We start from the raw sequence: 12,835 nt of genomic DNA, 5'->3' as shown, positions 1-12,835 counted from the left end.
ATGAGAGTAGTGAGAAACAGAATACTGGGAGGCCAGCAGGAAGCTGGCTGAAACAAACTAGAAACTGGCAGATATCATCACAGGGTGATAACTAAGGGAGGGGAAAGGCCATTCACTGAATGCTATCAAAGCAATTTTGAAACACTGGCAGAGAGCTCAGAAGGAGGAAGCCTGAAGACAAGCTGAGATCCTTCATGGATATTGTTGGAAGTGGCATTATGATCAGGGGTTAGTGGGTGCCCATCTCTGGGGTGCCCATCTCACTGTTCTGGTACCAGGATTGCACTTTTAGTCCCTGGATGCTGAATTATAACCCCCATCATCCCTGGCCAGCATGACCAATGATCAGGGATGATGGGTATTGCAGTCCAACAACATCTGGGGACCCATGCATAGGGACCAGTGAACTAAGTCAAATTTCTTAAAAGCTTGATTCTCTGTTTGCTTATTCAAAAGTAAATCTCTCAGAGGAAATAACTGGGTATAGAATGGAAGAAGGCTATCGGGGCAACCCAAAATGAGCCCCAAATGCAATACCCCACTGCTGCCTGTCCATGTGCCTAACAAAAGAGTAAGAAGGAGAAGGCCACCAGCACATACACATAAAACGTGAAACAGAAATGAAATGTACGTTGTCGCACAGGGCTTTAGTTTCTCATACAGCAACAGAGAAGCTCACACAAACCCTCTGTCAAAATCATGATAAGGCGTGAGGAAAGGAACTCACTTCTAACCCCAATTATTAAAAACCTAAACCTAAACTGCTCAGCATTTTTAGATCAGCCGAACAGCCAGCTGTATAACACAAAGCAAAGCCGCACAATTGAGCCATTTGAGAATTGCATCCTCAAAATTCAACTTTCATCACGAAATGAAAACACCCCAGTCCTAACATGGGGGAGAGCAGGACAACAGGCAGAACCCCAACTTCTCCTTTTCGTTCTACTCATGGCCCTGCTGTTGTTGTGCTTTAGAGGCCAAAGCCAAAGAGACCCCTTCATCTTCCATAAAGATCTTTCAGCCTTTGATCCATATCAAGTCTGTGTTAATATAAAATGATGGAACGTTGAAGAAATGCAAAAGAATATTCAAGAATGCACTGTAAGACAGGCTGTTGTCAATGAAGTTGTGTGAACTGCCTAGGGAGCTTCAGCTATTGGGCGGTATAAAAATGCGATAAATAAATAAATAATAGTATGATTTACTCGTGGTTAAAAGCCACTGTAGCACTGCAGTTCCAAACCAATGACTGAGAGCTGTGCATACTTTCCATGTATGAAAGCTGAAGTAACAATGTCTAATACTCACACAAAAAAAGGGGGGGGAGCTGAGGAAATATATATCCTGCCAGTGCATAGGACTGCTTGGAAGACTCCGAACTCAAAGACTTCTATAATTCCTGTGCTCTGCCAGACTGAAGCTGGCAGGCTGACAGGAACAGTGATGCTGATCTTTACATCCCACCTCCTACCTTTTTGCTAGATGGGCTTTTCAGCCTGTCTAGCAAGGATGCTTTGGAGGGGCAGGGAAGGAAGCTGGAGGAGGCTTAGGATAAATCATATCCTGGCTTCTCTGGTCCCCCCGCCCACCAGAATGCCCCCCTTCTCCCCTATACGAGCTCGTTTTTTCAACCTCAGAGAGGCGCATGGTTCTCTTCTTGCCAGCTGTGAAGGGGTGGGGTCAAATTTCCATTTCCCCCTTCTGAGGTCTGAGCATTCTCTGTGACTTCTGAACGGATTTTCCCAAACCATCCTATGGTCCCTGGAATGCTCGCATAGGGACCATAGGATTGCTTATTCGGATCACTTAAAAAAAAAAAAGTCACCCATAGTTTGCTTTTCATGACACCCAACCTGGGGATTATGGCTTGTTTCTCCCAAACAAAGCAGAATACTAAGCCAACAACAAACCATGGCTTATGACTCTGGCTTGTTTGGGTATTGTTTGGATGCCTTGATAAACAAACTATGTACGGAGGATGGTTTGTTAGCTGAGGAACCAGGCAGGAACCATTGGACAATTTGCACCAGCAGGTTTGCTTGATCTCGACAAGTCAGGCTTCTCCAGAATCTTGGTTACTGTGACAGCTGAACTGGGCCTGTCTCTTTCCCACCCTCTGCTCCACATCAATGTCTGCTTCTGCCAGGGGGTAGAAAACATATATTGCAATGACATCACAAAGGAGAGAGAATAAAATACAGGGAGGCATTCCCTGCTTGCTATGGCTCTTCTTTTTTTCCTTTTTTCTTTTCATTGAGGCGAAGAGCCCAAATTCCGTATCAAATATCACATTTCTCTCAACATTTACCACAAACCGGCTCATAGAAGAAGGAAGTCTGCTTATTATAGTCCTGTGCTCTGGCACGGAAAACATTTTGCAAGACTGCAGGGATAGGATTGCCCTAAAACTGCCTAGAGAACATTGAGATCACATTAATGCTTTGTGAAACTGAGGATTAATTGCTTCTACCAACAACTTGAATTTGCTAAGAAAGTGCAAGGAAGCTTCAGGGTTGGTTCAGTTAAATTGGCCACGCAGTTATCACATCACAGCAGCATAATTGGAAGTGATAGGGATGCATGGACTTTGGTCCCCAGGAGGATACGCACAGACAGTGGATTCAAATGTCAGCAAGCTTTTCATAATCAAGAGTCAAAAAATAGTAATACATGTGTAAATCAATATAGAGGCATTGTGTTATAATAATAATAATTGCAGCTACCACCTTTTGATCATTCTCTCCCATCGTTAACATTTGTTAGAAACCTGAGATACTCTGAATTTTATATATATATATATATATATATATATATATATATATATATATATCACACATATATCAAACAGATTCTCCTGAGATTGCACTCATGAGTCACAATACAATCAAATCTATTTAAATGTGAATAACTAACACCTAAGACATATTCTATTCTTTAAGAAAAAGCCTGAAACGCTCCTTCAGCTTTTGCTTACGTTTTGCTCTAGTTATGCTAATGCCTAAATTTAAAAAAATCATAATATTTGACCGAATGGAAAGTACAATGCAAACAGAGTTTTCATCTGTTCATTCAGTATTCTGTTGTTGAAAGTGATTACAGCTGTCCATACCAGGGACTTAAAATTGAATGTAAAACTCTCCACTTTTTTTTTTTTTAACTTCAGCCATTATCAACTGACTGGTAGGATCATTTTTAATAAACACACACACACACACACACACACACACACACACACTGAATACACATGGTGCTGGCTGATGAGAGAGTTCGATAGGTGAAACCACTGATGGGAGAAAACAAGTCCATGGTTATCAAGTATGCAGTCACACTGAGCTCATCTACACCAAGCAAGATATCCCACTACGAAAGTGGTATATAAAAGGCAGGATCTACACTACTGCTTTACAGTGGAACTGAAGTGTACTGATAACTGTTGGGGCCCATGATACATACCACACACCACTTTCATAGTGTTATATCCTGATTGGTGTAGATGTGTCATGGACCCCAAACAGTTGTCAGGACACTTCAGTTCCACTGTAAAGCAGTAGTGTAGATCCTGCCTTTTATATACCACTTTCATACTGCTTTCATAGTGGAATATCCTGCTTGGTGTAGATAAGCCCTCCGACAAGGGCACAGGTTGCCGGCTGCACAACCTTCAATGCCATCCCCCAGGGTACTTCCTCTCTCCACTCTAGTGCCATGCAGGGGCTACCAGTGGTTTTGCAAAGCGATCTACCCCACCAGCAACCACCAAATAAAAACATGTTCAAAGCATGGAGTAACAAATTCACTGTTTCATTTTTTGTTGTTGACAAAGAAGAATCCAACGAAGTGCATCCAGTTCACCCCAAAACCAGCATAAATAAATTAAAGATAATTATAGAAGTTATGGTGATGTTCCATGTTTATATTCTAAAACAGTTTTTTTAAAAAAGATACAAATGCCTGGGAATGATTTTGAATTATGCCGTGCATTCTGTTATGCTCTTAAAATCACCATCGCTGTGGATTCTCAGATGAGGATATTTGCAGCTGTTCTGGCCAAAATGAAAAAGAAAAGAAGGCTAAATGTATATTGCCAGCAGATATGCCTCTAGGGCAGGTATTGAGTGTGCTCTAGTTGTGAAATATTGGGTGGGAAGACAGAAACTATGAACTGCAGAAGTGAAGTCAAGGAAATCCCTGTTTTAAGCACTTTCCTTGAGGCTAAATATGCTGCTGAAAAATACATTGACAGAATAGCATACCACAGTGACTGTATCTTATTTTAACCCAAACTTAAGAGGAAGAAAATTCAGAGCACATTGCTTTCCTGTTTAAATAGACAAGTTTACAACAGCCTATCATGCATAGGAAAGAGAACCGCAGCAAAAAAAGCAACGTTGTTACTTTTAGCGCTCTGTATTTTGTTTTCAAACCACGATGTGACTTTTTCAAAATATAATGTGCCCATACAAAACATCCCAGCCTGAACTGATCGGTACACCACTGTTCATCACCGACCTGGGAGGCTTGGAGGGCAGCAACAAGGGATGCTCTCCCCAATGAGACCTGCCTGGTGCCAACATTGTCATCTTTTTGATGCCAGGTTAAACTTCTCTCTTCTCTCAGGCATTTGGCAGCATAGAACAAGTATTTTTGATCAGGATCTGGATTGTCTCTGGCTGACTGTTTTAAACTGTTTTGCATATATGTTGCTGTTTACGTCCATTCATGAATTGCTTTTATAGTTTATATACTGTGATTTTTGTGAACCACCCAGATAGCTTTGGCTACGAGGCAGTAAAGAAAAATAAGAAATGAATGAAATGAACGAAAACATTCTGCCCCAGAGCTGCCCTTCTGTGGGGGTAACTAGGTGGATGGGGATGCAACACACCTTATCATCTGCACCAAGACATGCAACCAGCCAATTCATGGAGGCTGATGCGTATTTCTATGCAGCCAGCCACGCACATCGGCACCCAGATTGGCTGCGTACATATAAGTGCCTTTCACACTGCTATCTTCCTCACTAGATTGGGGTGTCTGCTTCTTTCAAGAAGTGTTTCTCTGCAAAATCACTATATGCAAATTAAACCAATATGTTTGTATCTACTTATTTTTCCTCATTCCTTCAGTTTTGAAAAGTGAAATATTTTTAAGAGAATTTAGCTGGAATACAGTAATGATGGGGGTGATTCAAAGATCTGCTCAGTGCTCCCAAGACTCACATCACTGCTAGTACTATCACCCTCCTTCTCTCCCTCCAGATTCAGGGATCCAAATTTGATGAACATAGAAACTTTAGAAACCTCCTATACCAGGTCAGGCCATTACCCAGGCCATTTAGCCCAGTCTTGTCTATTCTGACTGGCAGCAGCTCTCCAGGGTCTCAGGTAGAGACTTTCCCCATCTTCTACCACCTTAATCAATTTGAGATGTTAGGGATCACCATGAAGCCTTTTGCATGCAACACATGCACTCTACCACTGAGCCCTGATCCTTCCCCATGAATGGATCTCTCATCTCTTTGATATATAAAGTGGCTGCACAGGTCCAATTCAGACTGGAAATACAGCACTTTAGAGAAAAATATACATAGTTCTAATTGCAAAACATGTAGCAGAAGGTTAGCTTTCTCTTTAGTATAAGCAGATGCAGCCCTAATTTGGTTTGGAACCACTGCGCACTGAAAGAGAAGGATTAAACCTTCCCCATCCCCATTTAGTTCCCCGAAACACTTCCTCAGGGGATTAACAAAGAAAAAGTCTCAACTGGTGGCAATGCAGACGTTCTCTTTTGTTAAACCCTCCCACAAATAGGGGTGGGGAGTGAGGAAAGAGAATTTCATGAAGCGAACACTGCATGCTTGTGTGCAGGGAGGGGTCAGGTTGAAGCCTCCCCTCCTGGTCACATCCTTGTCTTCTCCCAAAGCAGAGTAATTGGAGCCCATCGTAAAGTGTGCCCAAAGAATAGAAGATAAAGCTGTCAGTCATTAAACAGCACTCCCAACCAGCCATTTCTGCAGGGTTTAGAGAAATGAAACCAAAAAAACCCCCAACTTGGAGACATGAAGTCTGTGGACGCATATCGAATCTGGAACACAATTCAGTTATGAAGACTTGCTTTGAAGCAGATAGGCCTCTGCTGACTTCCGAGGGAAGCCTGCTTTGCCTCAGGACCCAACAGAACTGGACCAAAGTGGTCCAATTCTGCTCCTGCTTGGGATTTCAACAAAATACAGTGTACATTCCTAGTAAACACACAATACACAAACCAGCCTAAAGGACCAGTACTTCTTAAACACTTCATTTTTCTAAGCCTGATTATCAGGAAGGAGAGGTATTTTAACTATATTTTGTATCCATGCGGGAAATGAAATCATGTGAAAATCAGTCTATATGTCAAATTTCTAATAACCAAGATGGCTAATAACCAAGATTAAAACCATACTTTTATTACATAACGTTTCCTTCAACTTGACAGGTAAGCAAAGGTCATGCATACCTTCTCATTCAGAATAAACATAATTCATTCATTATGAAGTGCAAACCAAAACTCTCTTTAATATTATTCGTTCCCTCTTCCCTTTTCTCTTTCTTTCACCCTTATGTGACAGACAAATGAGAATATCTAAAAACACAGATAATATGGGGGGGGGAACTAGATTTAAGCTGATTTTGTTCCATTTTAACTGAAATGGGTTGAAATCCTGATGCCCTTTTCCACAAGCTCTATTGAATTAATTTGATTTATATGCTGAGATCAATTATGAATTCTAGTCCAAGTTCTGCTCTTTCCACCAACCCTTCAAATGGAGAACTTGCATGAGAAAAGAACTAGAAAAAGAGTATAGTAGATATACATACACAGCTCAACCTGTGGATTTCTCCTCGATTTACTCGCCTCACTGTCCTTCTTTTCTTCCAAAGTTCACTGGGCTCCCTTCTAAATACCTTGCCTCGAAAACTCATTATGTCAGTAGAAACTCAAGCAGCAAAGAAATCCGTGTTACAAAAATGTGCTCCCCTTTGCCAGCTTCAGTGAAGTGAAGGTTTTAGTCATGCTGCATGAAGGGGAAGTATTATCCACACACTCACCAAAAAAAAAAAAAAAAAAAACCAACAAAAAAACTCTACCCCAATACGATTAGAAATAACTCATTGCTTCCTGTGAGTAAGTTAGAAAAATGGTGTTTCGATAAGCCACAAATAAAATCTTACAAGGGACAGTGCCGTAGGCAAAATATTTCCCATTGCCCTTTTCATGCCTACTCAAAAGAAAATCCAGCTAAAGAGAAAGAATGAAAACTATGATTAGAAGAACCTGTGCCACCTCCACTCAATCTGTAATTATTATTATTATTATTATTATTATTATTATTATTATTATTATTATTTATTTATATAGCACCATCAATGTACATGGTGCTGTACAGAGTAAAACAGTAAATAGCAAGACCCTGCCGCATAGGCTTACAATCTAATAAAATCATAGTAAAACAATAAGGAGGGGAAGAGAATGCAAACAGGTACAGGGTAGGGTAAGCAGGCACAGGGTAGGGAAAAACTAACAGTAGAAAGTAACCGTAGAAGTCTGCACAACATCAAGTTTTAAAAGCTTTAGGAAAAAGAAAAGTTTTTAGTTGAGCTTTAAAAGCTGCGGTTGAACTTGTAGTTCTCAAATGTTCTGGAAGAGCGTTCCAGGCGTAAGGGGCAGCAGACGAAAATGGACGAAGCCGAGCAAGGGAAGTAGAGGCCCTTGGGCAGGCGAGAAACATGGCATCAGAGGAGCGAAGAGCACGAGCGGGGCAATAGTGTGAGATGAGAGAGGAGAGATTAACTAAATAATAACAATAATAAAATTCATTTCTTACCCACCTCTCCATTTTGATCGAGGCGGGGAACAACAGTATATATAAAATACATAAAACTGAATTAAGAGCATAATATACGTTGTTAAAACATCCTAAAAACATCCTAAAATTCCACTGGATAGGCCTGCTGGAAGAGATCAGTCTTGATAGCTTTCTTGAATGCTAATAGACTGTAAAGTTGACAAGTCTCTTCTGGCAGGCCATTCCACAGTCTGGGAGCAGCAGAAGAGAAGGTCCTCTGGGTAATACCTGTCAGCCTAACTTTGATTGACTGAAGTAGATTCATCCCAGAGGACCTGAGTGTGCGGGGTGGATTGTACGGGAGAAGGCCTGCAGGTAGCCTGGACCCAAACCATGTAGGGCTTTAAAGATGATAACCAACACTTCATACATCACCCGGAAACTAATTGGCAACCAGTGAAGAGATTTTAAAACTGGTGCAACTAAAGAGCAAGGAAGGCTGCCCTATGGATGTCCTGTGAAATCTGGTCCTTTTTAGGCCTGGCGGACTCCTGCTGAACACTCACCTTGACTTGCATTTGCTGATCAAGCTGTGTTAGGATGATCATATGAAAAGGAGGACAGGGCTCCTGTATCTTTAACTGTTGTAGAGAGAAAAAGAATTTCATCAGGTGTCATTTGTATGCATGCAGCACCTGGTGAAATTACCTCTTCATCACAACAGTTACAGCTGCAGGAGCCCTGCCCTCTTTTGTATCTGGTCACACTAGGCAGGTCTCCTGCAGCTGTAACTGTTGTGATGAAGAGGTAATTTCACCAGGTGCTGCATGCATACAAACGACATCTGCTGAAATTCCCTTTTCTATGCAACTGTTAAAGATACAGGAGCCCTGTCCTCCTTTCCATATGGTCAACCTAAACTGTGTGATTTTCCTCAAAATCCAGGAATTTTTCTGAGTTTCTTTTACTTGAATAAAAACAAATTTGTGCAAATTGCTGTCGCCAATTACAAAAATTACAGCTGCAATTTGCAAATTTATTTTCATACAAATTTTTAAAAATGGAAAATCCACAAGCTGACCTGACTCGATGGAAATCTAATTGACCAGCTTGCAGAAAAACAAGCCAAAGTTTGGTGGCTAGGCTGAAAAAAGCTCAGGGAGCTTCACACCACAAATGTCCATACTAAGGAGGTGGAGAGTTTCTTGATGTCCATGACATCATCTCACAGCCCAATTATGAATGACAATGACTGGACCAGGATATGGAAACTGCATCAACTTTCTGCACCACTATAGCATCATCTGAACATAAGAACATATAAAAACATAAGAAGAGCCATGCTGGAACAGACCAAAGGTCCATCTATTCCAGCACTCTGTTCACACAATGGCCAACCAGCTGTCAACCAGGAACCCACAAGCAGGACATGGTGCAACAGCACCCTCCCAGCAATCGGTGCAATATAGGCTTACTGTCTCAGATACTGGAGGCAGCACATAGCCATCAGGATTAGTAGCTATTGATAGCCTTCCCCTCCAGGATATGCAAGCTGGAGCCCACGGTCATTGTGGTTTGTTGATAAATAACCCATAAATTAACCCATAAATAATTTCCTTGGAGAAGGCTGGTGGTTTAATCACCCCCTTGACTTCAAGGGTTCCTTTGAATGGATTCCTCTTGTCAAGCTTGTGGTGTTTGTTGCTGGGAAGTGAAGGCACAGATGAAGAGATGGAATAAAGCCTGACAGTCATAATGTTACCTGTAAAAAGAATACACCTATGTAGTGTGATAGGGTTTTTTTTTTTAAAAAAAAACTTCTCTGTTTCATAGTCTCTCCAGAACATAAGAAGAGGGTCTATCTAGTTAGTCCAGCATTCTATTGACATAGTGGTTGACCAACTACCCACGGGAAACCCACAAGCAGAACTTGATTGCAACAGCACCTTCCCACCCATGTTCCCCAACAACTGCTGTACATAAATATACTGCCTCTGATAATGGAGGTAGCACATAGCCATCAGGACTCACAGCTGTAGATAACCTTCTCCTCCAGAAATTTATCTAACCCTCTTAAACCATCCAAATTGGTGGCCATCACTACATCTTGTGGTAGCAAATTCCATAGTTTGACTATGTGATGTATACCAACAAAATATTTTCTTATTTACTGGTGGTAACCCACAGACATTCCATTTTCAAACTACTGGATATTAATTTTGAATCTGCAGGCAGTTTTATTACAGTTCATTATTATTTTTTGTATAGTCTGAGGTGCTTCCAAGAGGAAGTACAGGCAGTACAGTTTGGTTATGTAATCATAACAAAAAAATGTAACATGCTAAAATATTGTACAGGGAATTGTCCTGAATTAGTATTTGCTCTTTTCTGCAATATAAAACATAAACATAAATTGGATAGCTGGTATGTTATCTGCACTTCATTAATATCTTGTTCAATAATTTCAAGCTAAGTGCTGTATATGCAAATATTCTGCTTCCTGTCATGATCAGTCATCTGCCATGATCAGGCTTCTTCTTCTTAGGATGGGGAAGAAGTTTCAGGCTATCGGTTTGGAAGAGACATGGCGAGAAACGTAACAGCCCACATGGGAAGTGGGGGAGGTGATTTTCCCAAGCTCTTCACCAGCTGGGGATGAACCTTCGCTAGACCTTATCAGTGAGAACATTAACAATTCACAATTTGTGAGAAATCAGCAATCTACAGAGGGGGAAGAGACTTATTTATTTATTGCATTTCTATACTGCCCAATAGGCAAAGCTCTCTGGGCCGTTCACAACTTCAGAGTTGGCTGATCCTAGAGTCCGCCGCAGACTCAAACAGGAAGAGCAAAAAGAAGGCGAGAAATTATCGGCTCAGCTAGCTTCTCATCGAAGGCTTCTTCAGAGGAAACCTCCTTGAAGTTAAAGGGGGCTTAGAGAAAGGACAATTGTCCTTTTGTTGAAAGGATAATTGTCTCACTTAGTTTAGCCAGGTGTTAGCCTAGAAGAAAGTCCCTAAAATTTAAGCTCTCCTGAAGTGCAAATAGATGTTTATTTGCTGATTAAAAATTTGTAGATTATTTAGCAGACCTCTTTATAGTCTCGCTCCTTGGTGGGAGGGATTGGAAACACGACACCATCTTTCTGAGTTCACATCCCACACACACAATAACTATTTGTTACGGATAAATGATGGTATAAGCAATATATGATATCAGCATCTTCTTCAGGGCTATACATTTTGAGATACCTTGAAATACCTTCTGCCCATATGACAGTGTTGTTCCTTACCATTTAGGGTAGGAAGTCCCCCTTGACCTTAAGTAACTCAATTATGTGGACACCTGTGATGTCCTGCCCACCTGTGTCATCTTGGCTTCACCTGAGATGCCCACAAGCTGCCTGACAGAACTATCCACACCACTAGCACCCAGGACCACTTCAATCCTCCCTGTGCTAATTACATGTGTGAGGGTTTAGGCCTACTGCTGCTGCTCCTGTCTCTCCTTTATTCTTTAGGCTCCACAGCCCAGCAACCTGGCCCTCAGTTTCCCATTCCACTGTCACCATTAATTGTTCTCTACTCAGTCACTCCTCCACAGACCACACCAGTTGTTTTTAAATGTAGTTTGAATTCATTAACGTAAATAAGTGTGTGTACATAAGCTTATTGGTTTCCTCCGTTCAAATGCGTATGGTTTACAAGGTTCCTAAGCATAATGGTTTCTATCAGTTTTCTTTAAAATGTTCCACTATAGAATACTACTATCTATTCTAAAGCACAATAACCCACACCAAACCTTCCTATTCAGTATCGGCCTCTCACAGAATCATACACTTTAACTCTCTTATAATCATCCACTTCTATCATATATTCATACACCTTCACTCAACTTAACTCCACTTTTACCCTTCACTTCATAGAATCATAATCCACACCCTTCTGTCTCATATCATACCCCTTACTTAACTCTCTCTATATAAACAGCTACAATTCTACAGGTCCTCCCACTCTCACACAGCCAGTCCAAGCACTCCCCCACACCATACAACCAGCACTCAAGCATTCAACCCCCCACCCTTACGAACCCAACCTGTGGATTCAAATAGTAAGTACATTGAGGCCTACTCTCTTCCCAAGGAAGCTAGGCTGGCTCCCTCCTTGATGTGCTTTTGGATGCAGGCAAAAACTTGTTTGTTCCAACAGGCCTTTGGAGAATAATCTGGTCCTCCATCTATGTTAAGGTCTTGTAAAATTGTTGTGTGTTTTAAACGTTTAATGTTTTAATATTGTAATTTTTTTAAAAAAAAATATTTTATTTATTTATTTATTTGTAAATTTCCTAGGTTTAAAATGCATATGTTTTAAATTTTGTAAGGCCACCTTGAGGCCCAGTATTGTGCAAAAGGCGGGATACAAATAAATATAATAATAATAAAAATAATAATAACAACAACTACTACTACTACCTGGAACTTTATGCATAATATAAACAATAACTTGACAAATATTTACATTTAATACATAATAGGCAGCTGAACATCACAATACCATTTCAGAATTCTAAAAATCCCATGAAGAAGAAGGTCAAAGAGATGCATTTTCATACTTCTCTTGGTGGTCATCCATGGAAATAGATGAACAACACCCCCTCCCCAATGTCAAATTCACCATACAAAGCTTGTATGTGAAAAATAAGCTTTGCAAGATCAAAAAGAACAGTCGCTATTTTGGCTGTGCTTGCATTCTGTTTAAAACTATCTTACACTTTGCTCCAATTATTCCCATCGTCAACTTCTGCTTTCTGTTCTCCGTCACACTGTGGCTGTGCTCTATATCCTTCTAGCTTTGATGGGTGTTACTTAAAAGGGTAAAACTCTCAACAGTTTGTTTATTTATTTATTTATTGCATTTATATACCGCCCCATAGCCGAAGCTCTCTGGGCGGTTTACAAAAGTTCACTTTATTAATTTCGTTACTGTGTATAGAATCTTTTTGATAAATAT

At 40.7% G+C, this 12,835-nt stretch overlaps 1 protein-coding gene across 3 annotated transcripts in view; it reads right to left on the bottom strand.

The window, feature by feature from the left end:
• Positions 1-12,835, bottom strand: part of DOCK10 (dedicator of cytokinesis 10) — a 199,583-nt gene that overhangs the window by 143,196 nt on the left and 43,552 nt on the right. The window contains exon 1 of one of the 3 annotated variants that reach the window (XM_063132213.1): positions 6,858-7,032. The exons of the other annotated variants lie outside the window; for them this stretch is intronic. Within the exon in view, the coding sequence (XP_062988283.1) occupies positions 6,858-6,962 (105 nt within the window). The 5' untranslated portion in view covers positions 6,963-7,032. Of the gene's footprint in view, positions 1-6,857; positions 7,033-12,835 lie in introns of those variants that run through there. 3 annotated transcript variants of the gene reach the window in all.

The sequence above is a fragment of the Elgaria multicarinata genome, chromosome 8, assembly GCF_023053635.1.
Source record: "Elgaria multicarinata webbii isolate HBS135686 ecotype San Diego chromosome 8, rElgMul1.1.pri, whole genome shotgun sequence".
In the NCBI taxonomy this organism is placed as follows: Eukaryota; Metazoa; Chordata; class Lepidosauria; order Squamata; family Anguidae; genus Elgaria; species Elgaria multicarinata.
Note: the sequence above shows the minus strand (reverse complement) of the source record. Positions and strands in the feature narration are given on the sequence as shown.